Raw genomic sequence first — 27,791 nt, forward strand, 5'->3', positions numbered from 1 at the left:
TTTCTGTTTAGTCCGGCTGCAGCTTCCGGACCATCTGCGATGCTGCGATGAGAAGAAAAAAGTGGTTGACACACGAACCACCAGATGGTCCCGATACCGCCCTCGTTTCAGACGGGACGCGGCCTAAAGTGGACCATCACCGACCGGACGAAGTAGGTCTCATCTTATTTTAGGACTTGGGCTCTACCGACACAGTTTTTGTTTCCCTGGCAGGTCCAGGGCTCAACGTTCTGGAATCCGGTGGAGTTTTATGTAGCGGAAAATCTTATCGTGTGACAAAAAATTAGGACTTGGGAAATGGTCACAAGAAAGAGAGAAACTCCACTGTTGGGAGAGAGCCCTTCCCTCTATCCGTAGGGGTCTAGACAAACATGCCTCTTCATTCCCTTGCGCACATCACACCAGGGGCACCCGATAGGAGTTGTCGACAGGGTTTACGCCGCTGTGAAAGATGGAAAGTGCGAGGGGGCACGGATAGTCAAATTGCCATGTGTGTGGATCGGGAGCATTGGGCTGGAACTTTGAACAGGGCTTCCCGAAGGGTGATGGATATCACGATCATGAGGCGAGGCAGAGATTTACGTAGTAAACCACAATTTGACAAACAATCAGTTGGATCAAAAGGATTTGGAGTCGTGAGGGGTTCCACGCCGCAGCAGAGGCGTGTCAGAGTACATTCTAGCCCCTGGATCCTGGCTTCAAGCTACAAAACCCATTCCTTCCCTCGGATCCTGTACCGAATGCAGCTTAATGGGAAGAGAGGGGAAAGACGGGATAGCTGCAGGACAGTCACAGTTGGGGCCCCGGGGGCGACTTTATTGTGGAATGGAGCAGTTTTTGGGGTTCCGCCGAGGAGGAGAAATGCGAAAAGGCGATGGCGCAGAGTGGTGGGAAACTCGGCCGGATCGTGAAAGTCTTTTTGGAGAAGAGGAGATGGGGACCTGAGGGGGAGAAAGAGAAAAAGAGGATATCTCGAAATATGGATCCAAGGCTCGGGATTTCCGGATTAGGGAAACCGAGAAGAGGGACGTGGAGGGGACGTGAACCTGTGAAAGCTGAGTGAGTCGACGATGAGCGACAGGGGGCCCCTTTTTGTCATCACACGGACGAGCGAGACATAAGCTGGAACGGCCGATATATCCACTCCCGGCCGCCTAGCGGAGAGGTCAAGAAGAGTATCCGTACGGATAGGTAAAATGATTGAGTGTCCGTGGTTGGGAACCGACGAGTACGCGGGCTGAAGACGATGGATTTCGGTACCTTGCGTAAGGAAACAGGCGAGGAAGGAGGAGCTTCGTCTTTGCAGCTTGCTTGGAATCAGCGGAATCCGGTGTAGAGCTTCTCAAGGCTTGAGAGGACGACTTGGAGCTTGGAGGGGTCACCCCATCTTCCTCCCGTCGCGGCAGGGCGGTCTAGAACGGCGGCCGAAACTCTTTTTTGCGGTGGGATGGATGGGGTGTGTGTGGACGGGTCTGATTCACAATGGTTGATGCTCCTCCCGGTTCCGGTGTCCCGGGCGGCACGGGAGGGCGGGCAAACGCATACACGCAACGCACGGCACACACGCACGCACACACATCTGTGGTGTCAATCACGACTTAAGTTCGAACGAGATTGGCAATCTGTGTTGGCAACGTCGGTGCGCGGCATGAGTGATGGACGGCGCGCCGCATGGATGTTGTGATAGGGGGGTGCTTAGTAGGAGGGGGCCCAAAGATGGTGAACGGGCGTCACAGCCTCACTCAGGATAGAAACAGTAGATCGGTCATCGGTGGACATATCATGGTCGCGACCGTTGCCGTGGTAGTGTAGTGTAGTAGTTCTATCAGATACGAGGGTTACGCGCGTAGACTCGTAGCTTGTGCGGGGAGTTTTGCTGACCGAGGACAAAAGGTATGATAGATTGGATCGTTCGAATGACGAAGAACAACAAGTACCGACGACAGTGAACCTTGGGACGAATCAGGATCGCCAACTCAAAGTCAGATCACAATTCCAAGGAACGCTGTACAGATGTTCATGTGATAGTGGGGTCTGTTTTACATCATCGAGTAAGGGTCGTTGTCCGTTCCGTCCTTCGTTCGAAGGGGACCCGGAAGATCAACGAGCCAGTTGGAAAACGGACAGCAGAGCCTCTCGAACGTATCACTCTAGGTGGTGTCCTGTCAAGGACGCATATCAAAGAATAGCAACAGCAGAGAATGTGACGGTAGGAGCCAAGCTGAGTTTGGACATGGACCTTCGTTCGTCTCTCGCTAGGCGGAGTTAGTCGGCCATCCGGGAGGGTGGGAAAAAGGGGGGGCGTGTGGGATGGTCATGTTTTTGTCGATGCTTCACCGTTCTCCCCTACGTCATATAGTCTCGCCATGGCGCGTCGACCGGTTTTCGCAACCGCTGGCACCGGTGGCTCGGGATGGACGCAGGCGGCCGCGCGAGCGACGACAGGCGAGAGAGAGAGAGAGGGCTGCAGTGCTGCACAATTTTCTTTGCATTTTTTGCCATTGGCTAGGTTCCGCGCTTCGGATGTTTGGCCCGGGAGACAATGGACGGACAGATGTGAACACTGCAGACTGCAGTCCGCATAGGGGCTAGCCAGCGCAGAGATGCTCTGCCAGATCGGGGGTTTCCATTCTAGCATACGCCACTCCAAGCCCAGCAATGACAATGCCCGCCCGCGGCGGCGTCAGGGGTGCCATGATGTTCGGCCAGGGAGCTGCCCTGATTGTTTCGTCTGTTTGGCTTTTTGGAGCCCTGGAGCTAGCAGGGGACGGAGGGGTTCCGATGGCAGGCTTCGGAGTCATGCGAGAGATGACAATTTCTGGAGGGGGAGTTTTTGTTTTGAGAGGTTCTTTTGTGAGAAATGAATGCGTGTGTGTTCGAATGGGACTGTTTCTGATAATCCATTACCCGCCCAGGTACGCCGTTGATGACGGGATGATCTCGAAACGGGATGACACTGTGACACATGGTAAGTTTACAGAGAGTGAGAGTGATTGTCGTTCTGAGGCATTGCGGCGAAAAAGTTAAGATTTGGATGAGCGGTGATCTTAGGGTAGAGCAGTTCGGTAGCAAATGATGTGTGTCTGAGCTGACACGAGCAGGTAATACTGGTACTGCCGAACAGGAGTGAGAGTGATGAGTGAAGAATGAAAAGGAGCATTCCAGAGAGAAAACTCGTACCAAGGCGGCGAAATGACGACTACTGGAAAGGTTATGGCAAATGGCAAACGAAGTCTCGGTCGGGCGCATTCTGTTATCTCAATCGGCCCTACGAACGTCGAAGCAACCGATTGGGATGCAAGATTGGCTCATCGATCACATCTGCGACAGCACTACGGCAGTGGTTGCTTCTTCTTCATGTGCTCGCTGGCTAGCCATTCGTAGTTCTCTCTCACTCTCTAATCTGTCTGACTCTAGCCGCCGCCCGTGCTTGGACCTACCACACCTCCGAAGTGCTTCCCGTCCACACCCTCTCTAACCTCTCACAGGGAACATGGCTTGAACACACCCTCCCCCTTTGGGACCCTTTTAGGTGTCCTCAAGGCCCAGAACGGGCACCGGCGACGGGTCGACGGACCTAACAGACTATAGCGGAACGGCTAAGGTAAGTCAGATCGCGCCAGAGACGTTCTGTTGGGAACGCATGGAAGGAGTTGGGATGCCAATGCCCGTTAGCTTGAAAGGTTTTCTTCGTTCAACCCGTGGCTTTCGCAGTCTCTGGCAGGGGCTACTGCCGGAACATTGCCGGCCGGACTCGGTGTTCGCTGTTTAACAACGAGACTCTATATGAGTTTGACAGCATCTGAGTTTTCAAACCGCGTTTTCAATGTTCACAGAGAGACGCGTCCGTGGCGTTAAATTGGGTCTCTCTTGATAGTTTGAAGGCGAACTCATGCCGACGCCGGTGACACGGAAGCCTAGAAGCAGCTCATGTACGCTTTATGGAGATTAGTAAGAGATTGATGTGCGCACCTCACCTCCTTGACCCAAGTGTCCTCACAACGTTCTCGACTCCTGTGCTCCTGTCATTTCACACCTACAGATACGGACAGTCAGACACACGGGGCTCTCCTCACCGTCGGCCGGCCCTTTCTCAGGTGAGAGAGGATTATCCGTACGAACTTGAAAAGAGCCAAGAGAGGTGCGGGTATGGCGCGCGTAAAAGACACAAGAGACTCGACTGATAACGACGACAGCGAGTCCACTGCGTCGTCTTGGTGCAGGCACGTGTGACGCGAGACAAGTGCGCTAAACAGCTCCAGACGGTCTGCGACTGTCGTGAGAAGAGGCAATGATGGGCGCCTGGTGGTACGAACAGCTTAGCAGAGCTTCACTTTAGGGCAAGTCGGAAGCGCAGGGCTTCGGCAAGCTGCGAAAGGGTACTCCGTAGAGAGGTGAGGGTGTTGGAGGGAGGGGGAAGAGGGGTGAGCTGATATGACGGCATGGGGGTCACCGACGCAGGCACTGGGGGTTTAGCTGGGCTGCACACACTCTCTTTTTACAGAGAATGCACAAAATGGACGGCTAAGGGTTCCTGGCAGGGATGGCGGGAACCTTGGAGGGCTGGAGGGGAGGGAGGGGTGGCATCTTGAAGGCTCAATCATGTCCTTCAGAGAATCTGACTTTGACGCTGGTGACCGAATCTCTCAGTTCTGTGTGTTCGTATGACTCTCACTCTCATCCAGTAGCATTACGCTCACTCGCCCTCTTACTCACTCATGTCTGTACACTCACTCACTCACTCACTCACTCACAGTCTCTCACATCAAACTTTTCACTCACTGTAAGGTATCACTGTATCACTAAAAGAACGGGAAGGTGTGGCGGTCTTCGATAGGGGTTTCCGCGGCAGGATCCACTCTTTCTAGCACAATGCCATTTCTAGCGCAAGGGAAAAATCCTCGACGGCGGCAAGAGCTGCACACTAAGCAGGTACGTATCGCAGAGATACACAGGTACCTCTCGGCGCGTTCCCTTCCATTCTGCCGGTGCATTCTGCCTCAGGTTGCCTCTTCCCTCTATCTTGTCGCCTTTGCAAGCTCGCAGACCGCCGCAAAGTCGAAACTGCATGGCAATATGCAAGCTGTTTGCACCAACGATTCAATGGTTCCGGCATAGCGATCAATAACATTACTCGACACACAGTTCCTCTTCTTAGCCACACACTCGATGCGGCTCGAGGCTGGAGCTTGCGCACTCTTATCGCCGAATCCACCCACCCGACATCGTCGACTCGAACTTCTCTCCACTTCTCTCTGACGACTGTTGTGGACCCTTCGTGTCTTTTTCTCGCTCGCCCTTCCATCCCTCACACGGCGTCCCCAGTCAGCGTGCCAGCACCCTCCACTTCGCTCGCTCTCGCGCCCCGCCAGCCGAGAGAGTCCGTCTAGCTTGGCCAAGGTGCCATGGACGAGCAGCAGGGTCACAGCCCACTCTTCGTAGGGCCCGGCATGGCGAGGCGTGGGATTGTCAATCATTCATGTCCATGATGGGTGTGGTGACGGAGCGTGGGACCATGGGCGTGAACGTGGATATCGACGTCAAACATGGTTCAAGGTCAATCTTCTCCACCACCATTACAGACCACAGACACACAGCTGCAAATACTCTGTTTTCTACAGATGTACGGATACGCCGTGGCGTACAAGTGTATGGATATGGATACCACAGAGCAGAGCCGTCAATCTTGCGTGATAACGCAGAGGCGCACCAAACACGCCAATCCTCTAGCACCGGGGCCGAGAAACACCACTACGGTCACTACGCTCCAAGCAAGGAACCGGCGACGAGTCGACTACGGGCCCGTGGAGCCTCCCGGTCTGCTCGTTGCCGTTTCTGTTGCTGTGTTTTCCTGGGATCTGCTTTCCTCCGCTCGATTCTCAGCTGTAGCTTCTCCAGTTCTTTCTCCCTTCTCCGTCTTGTGTTTTTCGCCATTCATTACGTCCCGTCTCTCCGCTCCTTCCGCCTGCTTTCCAAGCTTCTCGACTCCATTGATCATCCCCTCCTCGCCCTCCTCCTCTTCCTTGACCTCCTCCCACCCTCCAAACCAACTTCAACTAGCTTTCCAACTTCCTCACATAATGGCGCCTACTTTCCACGAGTGCTACCGCCGTGAGGTCCACTAATGACACTACCCCAAGATAACGACAACACTATTCATCCATCGATATCTGGATACTTGACTCGATATACCCAGAAAACCTGCATCTTCACCAGCAGCTCTAATCCATCCAATCACGACTATCTTGTATAGAGGCTCTTGTACCACCACCTGCGATATCTTTAAACTCAATTGAGGACAATCGAGCTGAATCAACCAACAGCCTGGAAACGGCGATCGTTTCCTCTTTAGACAACATGTCAGGCTCGCCTCAAGAGTCCGGCCAGACGAGCTCCGGCTCCAGCAACACACCGCCGAATCCTTTCGAGAATCCAGCACAGGAACAGCCCAAGCTTCGAACACCGCCATTGCTTCACCCTTCGTCGGCAACACCGCAGGCTCGAAAGGAGAAGAAGGAGAAGAAGAAGGTTGGCTTCCATGCCGACAGCCCTCAGCCTAGCCAGACACCCCTGGTAGACAATCGGCCACCAAGCATCGTGATTGACGATGACTACTTCGCGCAGTCAATGTCCCCCGAAGTTAACCCCTTTGATACACCTGGACGCATTGCTACTCCAAGACGAGACAACGACGCAACCCCAGCGGGAGCTCCAGATGCCGGTGAGCTACGTCGTGCTTTAACTCAGGTCTTGATTTCGGAGAACCAGGAGAACAATCCTTCCGAGACACCTGCCCGGCCCCGGCCCGTGCTCCGCCGTAACACCAGCTACGATGCACCCGAGGAAAGACAGAAAGCCGACCTCGCTGAGCAAACTGCCGGCGAGCGGCAGCAGCGTTCGGGTTTGGAGGCCCGCCAGCGTGCCAATCGCTTGGCTGTAAGTGTCGAGAACTACTCCTCACCCCCTTCTCGTCGCAACTCCATCGACGGATACAACCCATTTAGCGATGATGAGGAAACCGACCAGGTCACCGGCTTGAGCTCGGCGGTTGATGGATCGGATGAGCGACGAAAGGTCCGGTCCCGTCCCAGAAAGAACTCACACTTGGATGCCGAGAATCTCGTCCGATCTCACACCAGACGAGCCAAGAAGGGTGGCCGAGGACCGAATGACTACTTCAAGTACGAGGCGCCTGCAGGTGCCCGATCTGGCACTGCCACGCCCACTTTGGAGCAGTCTTACGCTCACGACTATGTTCCGCCCCCGAAGCAGTATCACGGAGGCATTCTATCATCGCTCCTCAAGCTCTACAACGAGAATGGCAGCGGCGGTAGCAGTGGTCGAAACACGCCGGGTTCCAACACACCAGCTACAGCTACGCCCAATCACTCGCCTCCGGGCTCTATGCCAGCCTCCGCTGCGCCCTCAACCCCTGGATCACCTCGGCCTTCTCGCCCCAACAGTGGCTTGTTCAACTACCACAAGAAGCAAGGCTCTCGTTCCTCCATGGCTCTAGCTGAGCTTATGAAGTCGTCGTCCGCCATGGCAGGGCCGGCTTCGAGTGTGTTTAGCCAGGGCTTCACCGAGAAGCTCAAGACCGAGCCCCCATCACGGCCGAAGAGGAAGAAGTCTGGAGTCTGGGGCGGATCTTCACCAAAGTCATCAAAGTCTGAAGACAAGCACCGCATTACTAAGCACATTGCTCAGATCTTGTCGAGGCATAAGTATCTCGTCAACCTGTGCAGGGCGCTGATGATGTACGGAGCTCCAACCCACAGACTGGAGGAGTACATGAAGATGTCGGCACGAGTCCTGGAGATCGAGGGTCAGTTCCTCTACATTCCCGGCTGTATGATTATCAGTTTCGACGACAGCGCGACCCACACCACCGAGGTCAAGATCGTCCGCTCGGCACACGGTGTCGATCTGGGCAAGCTGCGCGACGTGCATGACATCTATAAGCAGGTTGTCCACGATTTGATCAGCGCCGATGAGGCTACCATCATGTTGGAGAGCATTACAGCTCGCAAGCTCAAGTTCGGCAATTGGATGCGCGTGCCCGTCTATGGCCTCGCCAGTGTGTGTGTCGCCCCCTTCGCCTTTCAGGGACGCTTCATCGACTTGCCCATCGCTTTCATTCTTGGTTGCATCCTGGGCTGGATGCAATTGATCCTTGCCCCGAGCAACGAGCTGTATGCGAACGTCTTTGAAATCACCGCCTCCATCGTCACCTCCTTCTTGGCCCGCGCCTTCGGCTCCATCAACAACGGCGAATTATTTTGCTTCTCCGCACTGGCGCAGAGCTCCATTGCCCTCATTCTTCCAGGTTACATGGTCCTCTGTAGCAGTTTGGAGTTGCAAAGCCACAACTTGGTCGCCGGCAGTGTTCGCATGGTTTATGCAATGATCTACACGCTCTTCCTCGGATACGGAACTACGATTGGCACTGCGCTCTACGGCATGATCGACCGCCACGCAGAGTCGAGAACGACCTGCACCAACCCGCTTAATAGGAATTGGTACCTGTTGTTTGTGCCGGGCTTCACCCTCTGCCTCTGTATTATCAATCAGGCCAAGTGGAAGCAGACGCCTGTCATGATCACCATCTCACTCGCCGGCTTCCTCGTTAACAGCTACTCGTCCGACTTCTTTGTCGGCAACGCTCAGATCTCGAACATGCTTGGCGCACTTACCGTGGGGTTGCTAGCTAACCTCTACTCCCGCCTTGGCCGCCATGCTCACAACTATTTCCTTGACTTCCTCGACTGGTGGGATCTTCGCATGGCCCCGCGCTTCGTTAGCGCTAGCCGCCGTCGCAACGAGCGTCCTCGTCCGGAAATGTACCAAATGTCTGGCCAAACCGCCGGAGCTGCCGGTCCCACTGGCGTCCATACCCCCGGAGAGAACACTCCCGAAGGATCGGCGCCAGCAACACCCACCACCGCGGCCTTCTCTGAGAAGGACAAGGCCCAAGGTGTCGTCCCGGAGCGGAAGCGCACCGTCGGATATGGACTCGCCGCCGCCGCTATGCTTCCAGCTATATTTGTGCAGGTCCCTAGTGGTCTCGCGGCTGGCGGGTCATTGTTGGCAGGTGTCACGTCGGCTGATCAGATCACGAACAATAACGGTACTTCGACATCAACCGACAGTTCAGACCTTAACAACTCGGCCTTTGCGGTTCTTCTTAGCGTTATTCAGGTCGCTATTGGCATCACCGTTGGGTTATTTATGAGCGCCCTCATGGTTTACCCTCTGGGTAAGAGAAGAAGTGGCCTACTCAGCTTCTAGTTAGTGCGATTTCACACGGTTATACCGGCATGGTTTTGGCTCTCGCCACTCTTTGGAAAGCTTTTCAACAATCCGAGGTGGAAGCACGAGCCGGATGTGGAGTTGGGGTTCGCGGCAGAAAGCTGGGCACAAGAGGAGGATTCATTGGCGTTTAAGAAGGCGTATAGAAGGGCAAGCATATGAAATAGCACTGTGGCGTTTGTCGGTAGCGTTCGTTTGGATTTGGTTGGATTCACTTTGTTCTTTCAAGCATTGGCCACGGAGTAACAGTACAAGACGTCGGATCTTGGCGGTGACAAATACAGCACTAGACAATATGAAGACTATAGACGTAGAGATAGAACAACTGGATTCGAGCTCAGCTCTCCATACTTTATGTTTCATCCTTTTGCTCTTTCTGACTTGCCTTTGTCACAAGTTCGATGTTGTACGCCTCCCTTGTGTTTCAATGCCGCTACCACAGGCAGTTGTAAGAATATTGGCGAGGGCAAGCGACGCATTCAATTTCGATTACGCTGACTTCTAATGCTCCCATGACGCATAGGGTAGGGAGGTTCATAGGCACAATCCGGACCAGCTGTTCTTCTTTATTCAGACTTAACACCATGTCACGATCATTACCAACCTCTTCGGCCTCGATGTCGAAGGAAATGCATTTATCGTTTGCTGATGCCATGGAACCGACTCCCACCATACTCAACTCCGATGGTGATGATGCCCCAGCAAGGTCCTCGATGAGCAAGTTGGCGCTTAAACTTTGCTGCTAAAGAGAAGAAGATGGTGATTTACCCTCATAAAGGTATACGATAGTTGGTCTGGTGGTGTACCCTAGGAAACGGTGTTGTACCTTGACGGCATATAGGAGGCTATATATTTCGGAGCATCTCCACCAAATTGTTTGATTAATCTAGGAGAAACACCACTCACTCCTGTCTGATACAACTCACTAGTCCTCGGTTTACTGTCTACGTTCAGAAGCTCTCTAGAGTTCTGCACAATATCACTGTACCACATTACCGAACCATCAGAGCTTGATACTTTATCAGACAGAGTCGGTCCAGCTGTTCTACAACTTACATGCTGTCACTCTTACAATTCACAAAAAACACCGAGTACACCTCATCACACTTCCTGGTCAGAAGTTCACAGGCTTCTCAGCCAATCTCATCTACCTCTACCAATACTCCTCACCCTCAGCAAACCTGGTCAGGACTACAGAGTCTTCTCCCCAGCTCCACCCACCTCACCTCACCAAGCCCATCGCCTTCACCAAACAAACAAACATCCACAATGCTCCGCATCTTCAACCACATGGTCCCCTACCCCCGGCCCAAGGGCTTCCTCGTCCCAGACCCGGAAGCCTACAAAGGCCTGGACGCAATCCAACAGCATGGCACCGCCACGTCAGACCTCGCCCAGCGCACAGGACGCGTCCGCTGCCTCGCCATTACGCAGCAGGATAAACTCCGCGAAGAGCTAGCCTACCTCAAAGAGTGCCAGCTCCACGATCACGCGCGCATGGACGAGGACTACGGCATGAGGATGCAGGGCTGCAATATGCAGTTCCGGCCTGGTGGACTCGGTTCTGGTGCTGCTGATATGTACCCGAGGAAGATGTCGAATAATGACATCTTGATGGCGAAGAGGATTGAGAAGTGCTACCGGAGGCGGATGAAGGAGTTGAAGGAGGAGAAGAGGAAGAATGCGATTTGGTTGGATTTGTGGTATGATCAGCAGGTTGTTAAGGTTGATCGCCTGTTGAGGAAGGAGTGGGATCAGAGTGGGGAGTGTGAGGGATATCCGTATTGGGCGGCGGAGAGGCGCGAGGTGAAGCGCAAGATGAAGCGCAAGGTGAAGCGTTCTGCGAAGTAAGACTTCAAGGGGATGTATGAGTACATTCCCTTACGACATATCACGACCGGCGTACGTTCATGAGAATACGACTGGGTGCTGGATACGTTGAGTCGGGTCTGCTTCTTGAGGACATACTACACTACAACTACACTACTGATTCTCATCGAGAGACCGGGACGTACATGTCATGAGGCATGGCCTGTGTTGCAAACATCACGCACACAGAAAAATGCAAGACATTCATAAATATACAAACCACGATTGCCCCTCATAACTATTCTGAAATCACTCGCTGTACTTCTGTTCAAGTTTGCAACTTCCTCTGTTAAGTGATGAGACGAGCGGGCCATCTGGGGTCATAGAGCAAGTTTGAGACAGTCGTGGTATAGCATCAACCCAAGGCATTGCCAATTTTACCATCTTCCTAACGAGATTCACCCGGCTCCGAGAAATTCGCCACTTTTCTTAAATCTTTCTTCCTGAAATCACCAGAAATAGCCGAGACATGCCACCGCACCCTGCTTTCAGATGAAACCGCATCTCTTTTTCAGCGAACAGCCTCCCAAGACAGATCATGTCGATGCCACATAGACTCTGAGGCTTGTAGAGGATGCACACGTTTATGTTTTGGTTCCAATTCCGGGGGTTGAACACACTCGCCGAGTAAACTAGATTGATGTTGGGAAGTTGTACTGACGATAGAGGAGGTCTGGAGCAGACTGTAATCAGCCCATTGCAGATAATACGCGTCACGTCCAGTGAGAATGGCTTCTTCAAGTCTCTGCTGCTGGACTTCTACGGTAGGAAGGTAAACCGGGTTTATCATTTTCGGTATTGGTAGAGAGAAAATTACTCAATGCTCCCTTTAGGGCGGCTAATTATTCCGTGTGCTCGATAATGGGCTTCTAGTTTGCCATTTCCAGTCTATATCGTTGTTGAAAACCGATACTGCTAGGAGTCAGAATCGTTTATATGCAGGCGACATCTACACCGACCAATTTTGAGGGAGCCCCAAGAATTACCAAGGAGTATACCTTAGGTTCGACAGAGAATCATCGTTAATTTTGAGGAATGTCATCGACATCTCGACGATCTTGACTTAGACTTCATGGACGAAGAAGAAGACATTGTTGGGCTGGCATCGCCGGATCTCAGACTTGATGATGCCGCACTATTGGTTTGTGACCATGAGGTCCCTGCATAAACCTTGATCAACAAGCGGTGGGGGTGGTTCAACGTCGAAGACGTTCATCTAGTCACTTTCAACGACAACGGTTTTGGAAATCTCGTCCTCTCTAGTCACAAGAAACAGCTACTCTCATCTCTCATTATGTCTCAGAACTTAGAAGGATTTAGTACCGATGACTTCGTCGAGGGTAAAGGAAAAGGTGTTATCATTCTGCTAAACGGTCGGTCCTCCTGGCGTTGGGAAAACATTCACTGCAGGCAAGACATAACCCCCCCCCCCCCCCACACACACACAACAACCTGAGATCCACCACTGACTACTTGATATAGAGGTGGTGGCAGATCACGCTCGCCGCCCACTTCTCACGGCCAATTCAGGCCAATTCATTGGCTCGCCGGCTGAAGTCGAAGTATCTCTAGCTAAACTGCTTCAAAGTGCTACACGGTGGGGAGCTCTAGTGCTATTAGACGAAGCAGATGTTTTTATGCAAGCTCGTAACTTGCAAGATCTGGAGCGCAACGGAATTGTTTCCAGTGAGTATAATATATCCTCGCTTATGGAGGGAGAAGCGACTCAGTACTTATATGGCCAGTGCTGCTGCGCACCCTTGAGTACTTTGAAGGGACCCTCTTCTTAACAACCAACCGGGTTGGAACGATTGATAGCGCTTTCATGTCCCGTTTTCACCTGACGCTCTCCTACGAGCCCCTTTCCGAATCAGCGAGAAGACAACTCTGGGATACCTGGATAACACGAGCATGTCGTGGACAGCGTCCTATTTAGGTCAAAGAAGAGCTTTTCGTCCAGTCATCGGTGTTGAATGTCAGTAGACGGGACATCAAAAACATCTCACTGCTAGCTCAAGGATTGGCAAAATCCGGCTAGCGTGATATGGCTTCGAAGGTATTTGGAATGGAGTTAACGCGATGACACAGTTCCAGGAAGACTGTAGTGTCAGTGTCACTCGTCAAGAGGCTGAAAAGAGATGGGATCCAAAGGTTCCGGACTCGAAACCGATGCCTTCAAAATCATGGCTTAAGACACTTTGCGAGTGGTGGTGGTCATGATTATCTGGATACACGGCAACCAGCGGACGGCGGGATGTGTTGTCTTATCGCAACTGGATTATGTTCGGACAATTGCGGCAATTAACGGAAGGCACCGAGGTATAGTGCGGCGAGAAATACTTTTGCTCGTTGCAGAGACTTGCAAACGTATGGGATTATTGTGCCGCCTGCGTTTGTCGTATTGATGATGCAGCCATATTGTACGTGGAGAGGAATGGGTGGGTAGGTTTGAGGCTATTTGAAAGAAGGCATGGAGCATTCCCGTTGCATTGTCGTGGAGGCCAGGATTTGGACGAGTCAAACTCCTTGTAGGCTTCCATCCTTGGCAGACTTCAACGTGCCCGTGGGAATTGACGTCTAGGAGGTCCCAATTCACAGTGTGATGGAAAATGATACAGTTCTCTTTACACGAAAAAGATACCAGGGCGTATCAAAATGCCCGCAAAGTTGCAGCCTTTTCCCTCATAAGGTAGTTAAACGTCCTGACGTAGCAGGACGTAACTCAGCAGCGCATCATAGAGACACATTCCTTTTCAGCGCAGAAAACAGCTCACAGGCTCCGTGATGTGGATTTGCCAAGAACCGAAATCGCGTTCAGCGACATTACACCCCAAGCAGCATCCAATAACGTCCTCAAAAAACCCAGTCTGAGTGTGCGGGACTGCCGGCCGGGGTAGCATCAATGACCCAGCCAACAGCCGACACTAGCTCCGTTGGGCAGCTCCTAAAGTTCGCGCGGGCTTGGCGATCATGATAAGCTTAAATGCTCCTGCCGCATGCTCTCCATCCCCCGAGAGACTGAACGGTGTTTGTGGGCTTCTGAGTAACGGGCTTCCTGTTTCTGTCTACTCATTGTATTGCGTGCCATGACGGCGAAAGCCGTTGGCATATTGAGATGCCTGTTTGGGGCAACGGGTCCTGCCGCCGTCCTGGCTGATCCTCCACATCCCGCAAGTGCTGGGCGGGAGGCCGTATATACTTCGCTTCTCTTTAGGGTCGTGATGAGTGTATTTAAAGGGGGCTTCTTTCCAGACTCTTGGCTAGAGAGGTTCTCTTGCTCTCTTCGTTGCACCTGCACCATTCATCAACGGACGTCGCTCATCAACGAGACAATCTGAACGATGCATCTCAACGCTGCTCTCGCGATCCTCGCGGCCTCCAGGGTTGCCCTGGCTGCGCCTGCCACTGAGGAGACTCAAGTTGACCCTGCGCTCCGTCTGATCAAGACGTCCGAGGCCGACGCCGGCACTTGGGTCACGGAGGACCAGAAGATTGAGGAGTATGTCAACAAGGACGTCGGCTTCATTGACATCACCGACATCGTCGTAAGTCTCAACTGTTTCCCGTTGATTCATGGAATACGCTAACCCGTCAAAGGACGAGGAGGTCTTGGCGGTCCTGTCCACCCCGCCTGAGGAGGTCCTTGAGGCCAGAGTGACATACCCCACCACTCTGTCCCACGTCACCGAGGCAAACACCCTCATCGCGTCGGTCTCCAACACCAACCCCCAGACCTGGTTGAAGACTTTGACCGAGTAAGTCACTCAGGAGCCCTAATCCAACTAGCAAGTGCGTGCTGATAACTTCTAGCTTCTACAACCGCTACTACCGCTCCACCTACGGTACCCAAGCCGCCACCTGGTTGTTCAACCAGGTCAAGACTGTTGCTGCTGCCAACTCGGCCATCACTGTCACTCAGTTCACCCACTCCTTCAGCCAGCCGTCCATCATCGTCAAGATTCCCGGAACCAGCTCTGACCTCGGTATGTCGAACCGTCCGTCTCCATCGTAGCCTTCCATGTGCTAATCGTGACCATCAGTCATTGTTGGTGCCCACTTCGACTCCACCGGAGGATCTTCCACTGCCCGTGGACCCGGTGCTGACGACAACGGCTCCGGTGTCGTTGTCATTCTCGAGGCTCTCCGCGTCCTCGCCAACGCTGGCTTCAAGCCCAAGAACACCCTCGAGTTCCATTTCTACGCCGGTGAGGAGGGCGGCCTTCTCGGCTCCCAGGCTGTCTTCGCCAACTATAAGTCCGCCGGAAAGACCGTCCTTGCCTTCGTCAACCAGGATATGGCCGGTTACTCTCCTTCTGGAAAGCTCTCAGTCTACAACGACTACGGTAAGCTCATCACTTATGGATAACATGCACGCATGTAGTAGTATCGCTGACTCCTGATAGTTGATTCCGCTCTTACCACCTACGTCCGTCTCATTGGAACTCAGTACACCGGTAGCGCGCCCACCAGCGACGTCTGCGGATACGGGTGCTCCGACCACGCCAGCGCCCGCTCCAACGGCTTCCGTAAGTTGACGCCAATATTTTAGGAAATATGAGACTCAATGGCTAATCTGATCCGACAGCTGCCGCTTACGTCTGCGATGAGCCCATCGACACCTCCACCCCCTACATCCACAGCCCCAACGACGTGAGTTGCCAGCACTCCCACTTTAGCAATCGATCAAATGCTGACTTGATATGCAACAGAGCTACGACACTATCCAGTGGTCTGCCGTCCTCCGCCACTCCAAGTTCACCGTTGGTTTCTTGGTTGAGGCTTCTTACTTGTAATCTGTGTAAACATCTAAACAAGCGCGGGGTGATTTCATGTATATACATCCCGACTTGTGTGTCAATATATTACATTCAAGAATGCACATAAGCCACAGGCTTTCAAACTAGTGAAACGCTAAAAGTTGTCGTCTTCTTCGTGAACCCTATAGTGTCCGCGCAAAACTGCCTTACTGGGAAGAGTTTCCCGAGGAAACCCAACGAACACTACTACCCCAACCCATCTCCGCCCATCGGACGTGGAGACATGCAGACTCTTTCTGAAAGAGATTCTAGATCGACTCCATCAACCTAGGGCGAACACTTGATAAGTCTAGGGCGTGGGACCCCACTTTCTGCCACATACGGTGGTTTCTATGAGACGCAAGGTTTGCAAGGCGTGGTCGACATGGTTGAATGACTCTTACTAGGTGCATACGCCGTCTTCGGCAGGCATCCCGGCCAGACGGCCTTGGATCCCGAGATACGACTAAAGGAGAGAAAACTTCGTGCACCGAACTGAACGTTCTCTCTGGCACATATCACGTAGTTACCGTCGAATTCCGGAATCGTTCTCGAAAGCCACGATGGGCGCCTCAGAGGAGCGAGATAGAGTGGCTGTGACCGAATCCCACGATGCGCCGGGCGCTATTGAGCTGGGAGCGATGCGCAGTCCGACGAGTTCTCGCCATCACGACCCCGAATCTAGCCCATTGGCCTGGCTATGTGTTTCAGGATCATTTATGTTTCTTTATCCATCATACGGTAAGCGTCTTGATGATACCTTCCTTTCTCTGAGACTATGCTTATGATTCAATATAGGGTTCATGCAATCTGTTGGAACTGTTCAGTCCTATCTCCAGCTACACCAGCTGAGTGAGTACTCCACTCGCGATCTAGGTTGGATCAGCGGAATCTTCACCTCGCTTGCACTGTTCCTTGGAATCCAAGCCGGGCCATTGATGGATGCCTATGGGACGAAGTGGCTGGCTCCCATCTCCGTGGCACTCTATGTGCCCGTGTTCTTCATCATGGGTGAATGCACGCAATACTGGCACTTCGTTCTTTGCTTGGGAGTACTGGGCGGCATCGGCGGTGCCCTCACATCAACAGTCGCTGTGGCAGTTATCGGAAAGCTCTTTAACCGCCGCAAGGGGCTTGCCATGGGAGTCGCCCTGTCCGGATCCTCGTTCGGGGGTGTGACCATCTCGATGATGCTTCGGTCCATCCTGCCTCGACTGGGCTGGCAGTGGTCCATGAGGATCATGGGATTCCTAGTCCTTGGTATCATGGTTCTGGGCGTCATTTGTTTCCTCCCCTACCCTCGCCTGTCCACTCCTGTCTCTGGAGCACCCGTCGGGAGAGTCGGAGCCCTGCTCAATTTCTCCGCCTTCCGCTCCCCTCCATTCGGCTTTATGGCCGGTGGTCTCTTCATGCTGGAATTTGTTCTCTTTGGAATTACCGGCCTATTGCCTACTTTTGCCATTGCTGCAGGCTTCCCTTCGAACATTGGGTTCTCCCTCGTGGCCATTCTGAACGGTACTTCATGTTTCGGTCGGATCATGACCGGCGTAATCGGCGATAGAATTGGCCACCTCAACATCCTCCTCATCATGATAGGTATTACGATTGTGTTTACCGGGGTCGTTTTCGTACCTTTTGGAACCAAGCATATCGGTGCTTTGTATGCCTTTGCCGCGCTTTGGGGCTACGGATCGGGATCCTTTCTTTCGAGCACACCAGGTAAGAAATTTCTATGATCTCTATATTGTTGGACGAAACTGCTGACACAGCTTAGTCTGTTTAGGAAAGACTTGCGAGCCAAAGGATTACGGGAGGTACTTGGGTAAGTGATGCTCTTCCATCGCTATCGCCTTCTTTGTTGACTAACGATATGACTTCAAGGCACCATGAACTTTGTAGTCAGTTCCTCGTTGCTAGTAACCGTCCCCATTGGTGGACAGATGCTGGAGAGTATGGGCGGAACAGCGCTCTCGGGATTTTATCTTGCTATTCTCTTCTTGGGCGGTGTTTGCTATTTTGCTGCCCGCTCCCTTCTTCTAGGCGGGTGGCTTACGCTGAGAGCCAGTATTTGAGCACATTTGATATAGAATAACTGGAATAAAGAGGTGGCCTTAACTATGACTAGTTCAAGATACTTAACGGATTTATAATTGAGGTAGAACCTGGAAAGCCGAGGGGTCAGGATTTATGCGGCTGACATTGTCAGAAGGGGCTTTTCCCTAATGTACCTAAGGGGTGGGATCGGCGGGCAAGGGAAGGCCTGACGGAGTTCAATTTGTGTAACGAACTTAGAATGCTTATGGTTAGGAATAGTAATTTAACAGATATGAAAACTACACCTGCCCACTAGTCTTCCTAATGATATGATAGAATTTGTATCTTGGGCGGCACAGGTTCGCCATGAACGGCCAGACGAGGTGGTAGATGGTCCACCCGAAGGGCGCAGAAGACATCTCGACCCGGTGCAGGACAGACAGGCCGGACCGGTATTATGAGTGAAGAACTGGGTTGACGACCGGAGAACCGGCTATTGTCTCGACAATTCCTTACCTTTGCGGAACGGCACCGGAAGAAGTTCTCCACTTTTGAGGCTCTAACTACCCTTCGGGGACAGCGATGCACGCCGTCCGGTGCGGGGGTGCACTATTGTCACGTAACAGGGATAGTAATCGCATCTCACGAAGTGCCCGTCACGTGCTGAATCACGTGTCTATCTCAGACATCGTGTATATAGACCTTTTCCTTTTGTCTATTTCCACTTTGATAGTTAAGCCACTTTTACCACACTCCGTATGCCCATTGCTGCGTGCCATAACTCGTGACAACTATCGTTCCGAATGGCCGGCTTATCAACCCCGAGATAGTCACATGTGCCGCTTTCGGCGCCATTCGGAAGTTAAATCGCCGGCAATTGCCTCAGACAACCTATTTAAAGCCTCTCTACCTCTCATTCAATGTGCCGATAGCCAAACTTTACTCCTGTTCAGTGCCATCCGTCAGGTTACCTCCTTGTTACTCCTAGTGGTGAAGAATAAACATGGGAGACGCCAACAAGAAGGGGAAACCCCAACCACTTGATCCTCTACGACCAGAAGAAATAAGCCAGGTGAGTGATCTTCAAGAGATTAATACTATAGGAGCTACGTATGCAATATGATTGTTGACATAATGCAGGCCGCCGGAATCGTCCGTGAGTCGAACCGCGGCAAGAAGATATTCTACCGAGCAATCTCTCTCGTTGAGCCACCAAAGAAGGATCTGGTCAAGTTCCTCGACAGCGAGCATGGCGGTAATAGAGATGCCGTCCACCCGGAAAGACAGGCCAGAGTGCAGGCTTACGTCGCCAAAACTTTGCACGAGATGATTGTCAACTTGGACACTGCGACCGTCGCTTCTACCACCCCGCTGCCAGGTCGCCATTCCTTCATCGACACTGACTTTATGGCACAAGTTGCTGCGGCTTGCCTGGCAGATGAGAACATCCAACGCGAGATCAGTGCCCTCAAACTACCAGAAGGCGCTACCGTCGTCGTTGAGCCATGGGCATATGCTACCGACGGCATGAAGGATATGAAAGACCGCTGGACAATGGTGAGATTACAAAAGATCTCGCGCATATAAAATATTGAACTAAAGACTTTAGGCATGGTTTTACATGCGACTCTCTGACAACCCCGACGCGAATTACTATGCCTACCCGTTGGACATATGTGCGGAGGTATCCAACTCCCTCGAAGTGGTCAAAATTTACCGTCTGCCTTCTGGAGAGCAAGATAAGCTCAGTGACGAGGGCAAGGAGTTTGATCGCCGCAAAATCCATTCCAACAGCGAGTATCATCCAGATTTCGTACAAGAGCGCAGGACAACGACAAAGCCGTACCACGTCTCCCAGCCCGAGGGTCCGTCGTTCAGTATCGAGGAAAACCATGTTTCTTGGGAAAAGTGGACATTGAGAGTCGGCTTCAACTATAGAGAGGGCATGACTCTTCACGACATCCGTTTCGAGGGCCGCAGTCTATTTCATCGTCTGTCTCTAGCCGAGATGTTCGTGCCTCACGGAGATCCTCGATGCCCCTACCCTCGGAAAGCCGCTTTTGATTTGGGAAACGACGGCGCAGGAATCAACGCCAATAATCTCAAGTTGGGCTGCGATTGTCTCGGGTATATCAAGTACTTTGACGGCTGGCTCAGCACCTCATCAGGAGAACCTTTGAAGATGCCAAACGTTGTTTGCTGTCACGAAATCGATGATGGTATCCTTTGGAAGCATACAAACTTCCGGACGGGGAACGCAGTAGTCACGAGATCTAGAGTTCTAGTACTGCAGACAATCATCACGGTCAGCAACTACGAGTACATCTTCCTCTTCTATTTTTAGCAGGATGGGTCCATCTTCTACGAAGTCCGTGCCACGGGCATCATGTCGACAGCACCAATTGACCTTGACACCAAGGTTCCATGGGGGACCATTGTCGCCCCAGGTGTGTTGGCGCCGTATCACCAACACATCTTCTGCTTGAGGATGGACGCTGCTATCGATGGGCCTCAAAACTCCTTGGTTGTCGAAGAGTCTCACCCGATTCCCTTCGGTGGAGACACAGACACGTATAACCCTTTTGGTGTAGGATACACCACAACGTCACAAGTCATTGAGAAAGAGACAGGCTTGGATCTCGATTTCAACACGAACAAAACATTTAAGATTATCAATGAGAATGTCACCAATTCAACCACAGGAACTTCTGTCGGCTTCAAGCTTCTACCCCACTACAGCCAGCTTCTCCTCGCCCAGCCAAACTCATGGCACGGCAAGCGTGCAAGGTACACATCTCACGCTGTCTGGGTGACACGATATCACGACGACGAATTATTCCCGGCCGGGAGATTCACCATGCAGTCAACCGGAGACGATGGCATCGGATCCTGGATAGAGCAACGGAAGGACGGTGACTCGTCTTCGGTGCGCAACGAGGATATCGTAGTCTGGCACACGTTTGGGTCTACGCATAACCCTCGTATCGAAGACTGGCCGGTGATGCCGTGCGAGAAAATGATGGTTGGGCTGAAACCGGTTAACTTCTTCCAGGGTAACCCTGCTCTTGATGTGCAGATTTCAACACAGGAAAAGAATCGTAGTGTGCTGGTGCACGGTGCTGGTTGTGAGAATTAGAGTTCAACATTAAAGTACTGTGGTAAATAAGGCGTAATTGCTGGCCGGCAATTACGGTTCCGTTTTTGTACGACAAGTACGGAAGGGCTATTCTCGCTGACGCCAATGGTTAAATTAACGGCAATTCAAGTGTTAGAGACCAGAGTCAAAAGGCTTCGTCAGCCTATAAACTAATTCAGCCACGTCCCACAGAGCTTTTGGAATGTGAACACCCGCGGTATTACGATTCAGACCATGTCTTTAAGATTCTTGCTAGGAAACCTCAGTAGCAAGACTGCTCCAAATTATATTGCGAGTCGCGTAGCAACCGGCTTTTGGCATAGCGCGCCTGGCGTTACGCGTTGGCGAGTACCATAGCGTTGCCAAGGAGTTCCCAACCGCCGTATTGAGTACTTCTTTACTGGTGGACCCACCCACTAAAATCCCATTCTTTAGACTTTTGAAGTCGTCTCTAGTTTTCACCTTGAGTAGTTCCTGAGTCAGTTATCGCGGAATCACTTGCCCGATGAGGCGCCATCATTACGAATCATGATACCGTCGGATCTGAAACAACAGGGAATCTGAGGCACTTGGTGGAGAACACGAGCTTGATAGTTTGTAAGACATGAAGAAGATGAATTTGCTAATATGTGGTACGGCTGTTTTTAACCTACAACCTGAAGATCTGAATCTCGGGGGTTCTGTCCGAAAGTAAATCGTCCAACCCGTCGCAAGTGTCAGATGTATTTTGATGAAGACCAGGGTCATGCCGACTAGGAAGAAAATAGGTACTATTTGATATGGTTCGGTAGATGATAATCTGAGGAAAGCTATTTCACACCATCAATTTGATAAGTCACTCAATCTCCCCGAGGCGCGTGTACCCCAGCCTACGGTATGACTGTCCAGCTTCCATTTTCCAATAGACAGATAACAACGTAAGTAAGATAGAATGAGAGAGTATGAAACATAGAGCCGGAGACTCCTTTAGTGGGACTCGGTTTGGTGAGTTATGTCTACGCCATCATTGAATTCACCAGGCCGAACATGTCCTCTAGCAATTCGCCCGTTGTGGCTTCGTATCCAGGGTACTATTATTTTGTCACAAGCTACTCCAACAGTCCGGAATTTGCGTCCAAACTAAGGGTCATCAACTAGGCCGATAGGTTGTCGGACGAACCCGATCGTCGGATGTGGGGGTTGAGCGAGCCCGGCTGTCTGTCTCAGACCATCCCAGTGAACGGCATCTCCAGACGACCCCACGTTGACCGGCCGCAGTTGCTTCAGATGGCCAGGCTCAACAAGGGTCGTCCTGCTATTTCAGATACATCTTGGGCAGATCCCGGCTCCCCAGTGGCACCAATGTTGGCATAGTGGGAACGCAATATCAACAAAATGGCACAGGCGTTCGAGGTCGGCTTAAGTTATAAATGATTTTGAACTCCCCATCCCACGGCCAATTTCAAGATACCCTCTTTACAGCATCACTCACTTCCAATACGCTTTGAAAAATATGCAGTTATCTTTCTTCTACACGGCTGTCCTTCTGGCTGCTGGCGTCGCCGCCCAGTCCTGTTCGTCGACTATCACATACTGCACTGGAGGCGCCTGCTTGTGCTTTGCCGATGGTATCACCGAATCCCTGAACGAAATTTGTAAAGGCAAGGGATTCGAACGCTCGTTGGGACCGTCAAAGACTACGACTGAGGCCGTAAGTTTGATTCTCTCTTCTCGTCTTGACTAGCTGTCCTAATGACTTGTGTTTAGGGCGAGCGATGCGACACCCAGTGCTGCACTGGCTAAGCCGACCACTGTTAAGACAATTGGAGATTCACAGGCAGCATTGTACTTTTAGCGTGTTGCGTCAAAAGATATAAGCAATCATCAGCTTTTTACCAATGCCTAATGCCATGATTCAATTGTCACATGTTCCAGTCGTTTTTCTAGATAAAGGCCCATTCGCTCGCTCACGCTACCTAGTTTGTTGAACAATACTTGAGCGAGCAGCTGATGAGCCATCGAGCCATTCTATGCGTACTAGCCATGTTTCGTCAGAATGCGCAATCCTCCTGCGGTGCTACCCCAATCACCCAGCACAAATTGGCAAAGTTCGTGTTCTCCAGCTGCCTATATTATGATTCTCCAAGCTTCCGTATGAATAACAGGACACAATTGTCGACAATAGAATAATGAAACTCGATTGACTATGCAGAACCAAAAAAGGTCATCGCGTGGGCGTCAAGCATTGCAGTACAGCGTGTGAATAAGTTTCAGAGCGGATGCGGCATTGGGAGCTTGGTGCAGCCTGGCGAGAATATGCGATTTCTGGTTCGTTGCTCTTGAGTCCTACTGTCAACCAAAACATTTGAGCGAACAGTGGGTAATCAAAGTTGGCGCCGACGGCTATGCATCAACGCTGGCCGTTTTCCGTCTACAACACCATATCCGCCTAGACTTAGGCCAAGAGAAGGCGGAAGATAGTCTACCATCTACTGTGTGGCAACGTTCATCTTTCACCTACCCTATTTGACATGTGGCTGATCCTGTTTCCGCCACTTATGCATCGGAGTCGTCAGATTCCCCTCTGTGGGGCTTGGAAACTGGCTTTTCCACCAAGAGTTGTCCCAATCTGTCTCTTCGAAGACCTCGTATCAATGCATGTCACAGCCATTGCTGCACAAGTTGCCTCAAAAGAGTATCTGACTTGAGAGAGATGAGGTTACCGGCTGTTCGTCGCAGCGTATGTACTCTTCCCGGATGTCCGAAGGCGAAGAAAAGGGAAGGAGCGACTCTTGCCAGGCGTCATGAACAAATTTTTAAGTAAGGCATGTTCAAATTAAATAACTATATAGACCGGTCGTCCGAAGACGCTGATGTCCTACTGTTGCTGGGTCTGAAAAATAAGTACGTTTTGGCCTTCAACACATGTTGCATATTTGATATCGACACCTTTTCAATCAATCTAGAGGAACTGGTTTCAATATGAGATTCGGGGCCATCGTCACTACGCTCGCTCTCCTCGCCGGTTTTGCAGCCGCGGCTCCAGCTGTTCCTGGCAATGCTGTCGAACCTCGCCAGACCCGAGATGGTTTCTATTGTCAGGAATGCGTAAATGGGAAGAAGGACTGCGTTGCCTGCCCAGATGGGACTTGCCTGGGATGGTCCTGTGACTGCTAGATGGCAATGCCAACTCGTTTCACGACCACGCGCATCGAGGTATGAATTTGTCCGAAATTAGTCAATACACGTTGATAAGCCATCGTTCAGTCATGGCTGATATCTTGACAGGTCTCGAAGCAAACTGATTCTCATGTCTGGGGTTGAGGGTGTCATCAATGCTGATAGAAAAGTTTGGATATCATGCTCAACGCAGCTTCCTTCTACGAACGGAGAAAATAACTGGCGCTTCCAGTACACGCAGTGAGATCATCAAATAGAGAGATAAGTAGTTTTTGATCATGCGCTCATACCAATTCCCTTCCCAAAGTCCCGTGCTCCTTTAATCCAATCATTACTTTGAACCGACCCCGAACTTGCTGTTGCGCCTCACCGGCTTCTCCGAATTCAATTGCTCCCGTCCTGAGTCCTTATCCGTCATAACCGAATCATCATACGAGACATGAACCTTGTTAAACTCCTTAGTATCCTCAAACCATAAAATCATTCTTTTTCTTCGCTCTTACATTGGTCGTCTTGATGATGCCGTTGTAGGTCATAATCTCCTCTTCACTACCGTCTGGTGAGTGGCCTCGGATCTCGGTGTGGGTGCTTCGCATGTCCTTTAGCGGGAACCCGTTACCGACAGTGTTCCGATTTAGTCGACCTGTTCCCGTGCCGTTTCCAGTGCCGGCACCGTAACGACCGTATTGACTGCTGTTGTATCCTGCATTGTCGGCGCTGCTCTTGTTGGAGAACATGCCCGGCATCCACTTGCGGAAGAGTGGCCGCAAAGCCGGGACGCAGGCGGCGATGATGGAGAGGTTGACTTCGATTGCGCTGTATGTGTCGCCAATGCCGTCTCGGGGATCGTAGCCAGGGGTGATATTGTAAAACTTCTTTCGGAGTTCGTGGACACGGAGAATGGCCACAATGATTGACCTTCCACAAAGTCAGCATCAAAAGGTTCAAATACGAGGCCAATCCAGTCCTTCTGGGTTCATGACGGTCTTTCAGGTGCCATGACTTACACTCCACCTGCTAGGAATACCACTATCAATCCAATCTTGGCGGCCATGCGCATTTTCAACCCGAGGAAGATCCAGAACGGAATGGCGAGAACGAAGAAGTCGGTGATGATGGTGATTATGGCGCTGACGATGTAAAATAACGGTCCATCAATTTCTCTTTGCTTGGGAATAGTCGAATCCCAGAAAGCGTTTATCGGAAGAGTCTGAAATAGCACCACCAAGAAAATGGCCACCATTGTCGCCAGGTTGACGGCATTGAGGGCGTAAATGGTCCATCGTACACCGCGCTTGTGCCCACCTAGACGTAGCAAAAAGACCAGAATCGATGATTTCACGAGCGCGAGGATGGGATTGTAGAGGACCTGCATGATCCAATTCCAGAACAGCATGGGGGCGGGATCCCAGTCTGCAGGCAGCGCTGCGGTAGGGAAGCCGGCGTAGTAGTACTTGAAGAACATGTATGTTGGAGCCAGTAGTGCTATTGAGAAGAACTGCCATGTCGATGTTAGTCAGGGCAAGCATCACCGAAAGGTGGTCATCGGCACTATGCCGGTGGAGGCAGGCCTGGTCTTACCATGGCTCCGGTCATGAACCAGTCATCTGATAGGATTATGAGACGAACACTCGACGGAAAAAGCTTGGATTGGACGACTTACCAAGTCCAATCTGTTTTGATGTCCATTTGCTGTACATTCTCAAGGCATAGGTCAAGAATGCAGTCAACGTGAATAAGAACAGAATCGCCATGATCACCTTCTGTAAAGGCGTCGATGGTAGGTCCTCGACATTAGCCCACCGAGCCTCAACGGCCCGCTGAGCGACGAGTTCCATGCTTGGCCCTCGTCACAAAGTCGAAGAACGAGTGTGGAAGGTTGAACTGCTCTGATGGAAAGAACGTAAAGTTTAAACCTCTGCAGACTTGGCATCAAAGTCAAACTTGAAATCCGGGGGTGGAAGAGCAGGCCGGGGAGAGGTCGAAGAAAAGGCTCGGGGGTCGGGTTGCGCGATGGGCCCGTGGGAGAGTTTGTGAGATATATACAAGGTGTTGGGTCTTGAATTTCCTTCTGGGTCACTGAGAGATCGTATCTCGTATCGGCTACTCTTGGGAAAGGGGAGCCCTCAGCATTTCGATCTTAATCTTGGGAACGCTTGGTCAGTGTTCTTGAGCATAGTTACTTACCATCGCCATCCGTAACAGGAGAAAACCAGAAGGCTAGCTATGATCTTACATTGAACAAGGAAGCAAGGTAACGTCCATCTGAGGCCTCTACAGGAACAGTGTGTTCAAATGGACAGGAAGGGGGAGTATTCAGTATTCGATCCTGCCTAGTGGTACGCCAATCGTGACAGACCTGCATTCTCTACGACCCCGTTTCATGGTAAGGCTGGGGTCGAGACGGACTAGTCTCGCAACTTCCCGGTCGGTGATTTCCACGGATACTAAGAGAACAGGGCAGAGAAAAGACTTGTGGGTTGCCGCAGAAAACTTGCTGAAGTTCTTCAAATCTCCGCAGCTTGGGTTGCATTGCTGCATCCCTGGCCGGAGAACAGAGGCCGGCAGCACACTGATTCAGGGTCGTTCCTCCGCCAGCACCAGGCGACATTGAGATCTTGTGCTCGCAGGTTCACTGCCAAGCAGGGAATACTCCTTCGTGCAGACTTCAGGATCCATGGGCTCTGCGTACCCGAGGCTTGCCCTAGTAAACATGAAAAAAAAAGACTTGTGAGTGGCTGGTTGTGCAATGGCGTTCGAGACGATGCCAGGGACCTGTCAAGGATGATGCATTCTCGAACACTGCAGGCCTTCGACTATCAGGTTCCTGCAGTCCTCTGCTGCCTCTGGACAAGGATTGCTGCGGACTATTCCAGATAACTTGAAAGCTTAATACCGACAATCCGGGCAGAAATCCGGCTTCCTTGCTTCATTTGGACTATCAATACGCCATGGAGGCAAGACTGTCCGGTAATGTCTGGGATAGCGATGGCGTAGATGGTCCAGTCAGGCAGAAGGCCATCCACGATGAGACATAATGGAATTGGAGGATAGAGCGTAGAGTCACACAAAGCAGTGTTACTTGCGAAATGGCACGTGCGTTCAATCGCATTGTCAAATCTGGATGATACAATCATTCTGTACGGGGTATCATTGGTTCTGTATGAGGTAGGTACTGCGCATCATCCATCGAAGGACAGCCTCACATTTCGTCCGTACATGCTCGATACTCCTCCGGCTTTGTTGCTTACCTTATGCCCAGTCACCACTATGGGAAATTCCATCAAACCTAGGCCAACACACATTTGAGCTGAAATACGTTGTTGGCCGACCGTGTTCTGGCCCAACACGAATCGTATTTTTGCAAAAGCCCACCGGAGAGAAGCCTGCTATGCGGTCTTGGATCGGTAAGTGGATTAGTTCGGTCCGCAAAGCATCACCATCTGAGTAAGGCGTCGTGGTGGTTCTCGGAACATGGGGCCGGTGAA

The 27,791-nt window shown here is 51.7% G+C and overlaps 11 protein-coding genes across 11 annotated transcripts; 9 read left to right on the plus strand and 2 right to left on the minus strand.

Moving 5' to 3' along the window:
* Window positions 1-747: 747 nt before the first annotated feature.
* On the minus strand, window positions 748-2,638 carry CLUP02_04862 (uncharacterized protein; the record flags this gene model as incomplete). Its single annotated transcript, XM_049283872.1, has 8 exons — window positions 748-778; window positions 815-1,046; window positions 1,105-1,306; window positions 1,360-1,472; window positions 1,743-1,951; window positions 2,044-2,150; window positions 2,209-2,255; window positions 2,338-2,638. The coding sequence occupies 8 exons, from the start codon at window positions 2,636-2,638 to the stop codon at window positions 748-750; spliced, it is 1,242 nt and encodes a 413-aa protein (XP_049141015.1).
* Window positions 2,639-2,658: 20 nt separating this feature from the next.
* On the plus strand, window positions 2,659-4,184 carry CLUP02_04863 (uncharacterized protein; the record flags this gene model as incomplete). The annotated part of the gene is made up of 3 exons (XM_049283873.1): window positions 2,659-2,968; window positions 3,592-3,604; window positions 3,992-4,184. The coding sequence occupies 3 exons, from the start codon at window positions 2,659-2,661 to the stop codon at window positions 4,182-4,184; spliced, it is 516 nt and encodes a 171-aa protein (XP_049141016.1).
* A 1,304-nt stretch (window positions 4,185-5,488) lies between these two features.
* On the plus strand, window positions 5,489-6,115 carry CLUP02_04864 (uncharacterized protein; the record flags this gene model as incomplete). Its single annotated transcript, XM_049283874.1, has 1 exon — window positions 5,489-6,115. The coding sequence occupies one exon, from the start codon at window positions 5,489-5,491 to the stop codon at window positions 6,113-6,115; it is 627 nt and encodes a 208-aa protein (XP_049141017.1).
* Window positions 6,116-6,357: 242 nt separating this feature from the next.
* Window positions 6,358-9,288, plus strand: CLUP02_04865 (uncharacterized protein; the record flags this gene model as incomplete). The annotated part of the gene is made up of 1 exon (XM_049283875.1): window positions 6,358-9,288. The coding sequence occupies one exon, from the start codon at window positions 6,358-6,360 to the stop codon at window positions 9,286-9,288; it is 2,931 nt and encodes a 976-aa protein (XP_049141018.1).
* A 1,290-nt stretch (window positions 9,289-10,578) lies between these two features.
* On the plus strand, window positions 10,579-11,160 carry CLUP02_04866 (uncharacterized protein; the record flags this gene model as incomplete). Its single annotated transcript, XM_049283876.1, has 1 exon — window positions 10,579-11,160. One exon carries the CDS (start codon window positions 10,579-10,581, stop codon window positions 11,158-11,160), a length of 582 nt encoding a protein of 193 aa, XP_049141019.1.
* A 954-nt stretch (window positions 11,161-12,114) lies between these two features.
* CLUP02_04867 (ATPase) lies at window positions 12,115-14,335 on the plus strand (the record flags this gene model as incomplete). Its single annotated transcript, XM_049283877.1, has 13 exons — window positions 12,115-12,181; window positions 12,246-12,319; window positions 12,362-12,551; window positions 12,661-12,864; window positions 12,924-13,094; window positions 13,235-13,382; window positions 13,422-13,460; window positions 13,534-13,598; window positions 13,647-13,735; window positions 13,797-13,844; window positions 13,893-14,051; window positions 14,107-14,252; window positions 14,278-14,335. The coding sequence occupies 13 exons, from the start codon at window positions 12,115-12,117 to the stop codon at window positions 14,333-14,335; spliced, it is 1,458 nt and encodes a 485-aa protein (XP_049141020.1).
* A 184-nt stretch (window positions 14,336-14,519) lies between these two features.
* Window positions 14,520-18,046, plus strand: CLUP02_04868 (major facilitator superfamily transporter; the record flags this gene model as incomplete). The annotated part of the gene is made up of 14 exons (XM_049283878.1): window positions 14,520-14,723; window positions 14,776-14,933; window positions 14,989-15,161; window positions 15,219-15,521; window positions 15,582-15,704; window positions 15,764-15,828; window positions 15,888-15,967; window positions 16,083-16,210; window positions 16,289-16,339; window positions 16,382-16,459; window positions 16,533-16,715; window positions 16,773-17,693; window positions 17,749-17,796; window positions 17,856-18,046. 14 exons carry the CDS (start codon window positions 14,520-14,522, stop codon window positions 18,044-18,046), a joined length of 2,706 nt encoding a protein of 901 aa, XP_049141021.1.
* Window positions 18,047-19,011: 965 nt separating this feature from the next.
* On the plus strand, window positions 19,012-21,144 carry CLUP02_04869 (copper amine oxidase; the record flags this gene model as incomplete). The annotated part of the gene is made up of 4 exons (XM_049283879.1): window positions 19,012-19,080; window positions 19,149-19,565; window positions 19,618-20,202; window positions 20,356-21,144. 4 exons carry the CDS (start codon window positions 19,012-19,014, stop codon window positions 21,142-21,144), a joined length of 1,860 nt encoding a protein of 619 aa, XP_049141022.1.
* Window positions 21,145-22,636: 1,492 nt separating this feature from the next.
* CLUP02_04870 (uncharacterized protein) lies at window positions 22,637-22,926 on the plus strand (the record flags this gene model as incomplete). Its single annotated transcript, XM_049283880.1, has 2 exons — window positions 22,637-22,834; window positions 22,891-22,926. 2 exons carry the CDS (start codon window positions 22,637-22,639, stop codon window positions 22,924-22,926), a joined length of 234 nt encoding a protein of 77 aa, XP_049141023.1.
* Window positions 22,927-24,105: 1,179 nt separating this feature from the next.
* On the plus strand, window positions 24,106-24,547 carry CLUP02_04871 (uncharacterized protein; the record flags this gene model as incomplete). Its single annotated transcript, XM_049283881.1, has 3 exons — window positions 24,106-24,220; window positions 24,301-24,370; window positions 24,412-24,547. The coding sequence occupies 3 exons, from the start codon at window positions 24,106-24,108 to the stop codon at window positions 24,545-24,547; spliced, it is 321 nt and encodes a 106-aa protein (XP_049141024.1).
* An 87-nt stretch (window positions 24,548-24,634) lies between these two features.
* On the minus strand, window positions 24,635-26,141 carry CLUP02_04872 (uncharacterized protein; the record flags this gene model as incomplete). Its single annotated transcript, XM_049283882.1, has 5 exons — window positions 24,635-24,748; window positions 24,807-25,221; window positions 25,311-25,801; window positions 25,885-25,910; window positions 25,967-26,141. 5 exons carry the CDS (start codon window positions 26,139-26,141, stop codon window positions 24,635-24,637), a joined length of 1,221 nt encoding a protein of 406 aa, XP_049141025.1.
* Between the last annotated feature and the right edge of the window lie 1,650 nt (window positions 26,142-27,791).

The sequence above is a fragment of the Colletotrichum lupini genome, chromosome 3 (assembly GCF_023278565.1).
Source record: "Colletotrichum lupini chromosome 3, complete sequence".
Lineage (NCBI taxonomy): Eukaryota > Fungi > Ascomycota > Sordariomycetes > Glomerellales > Glomerellaceae > Colletotrichum > Colletotrichum lupini.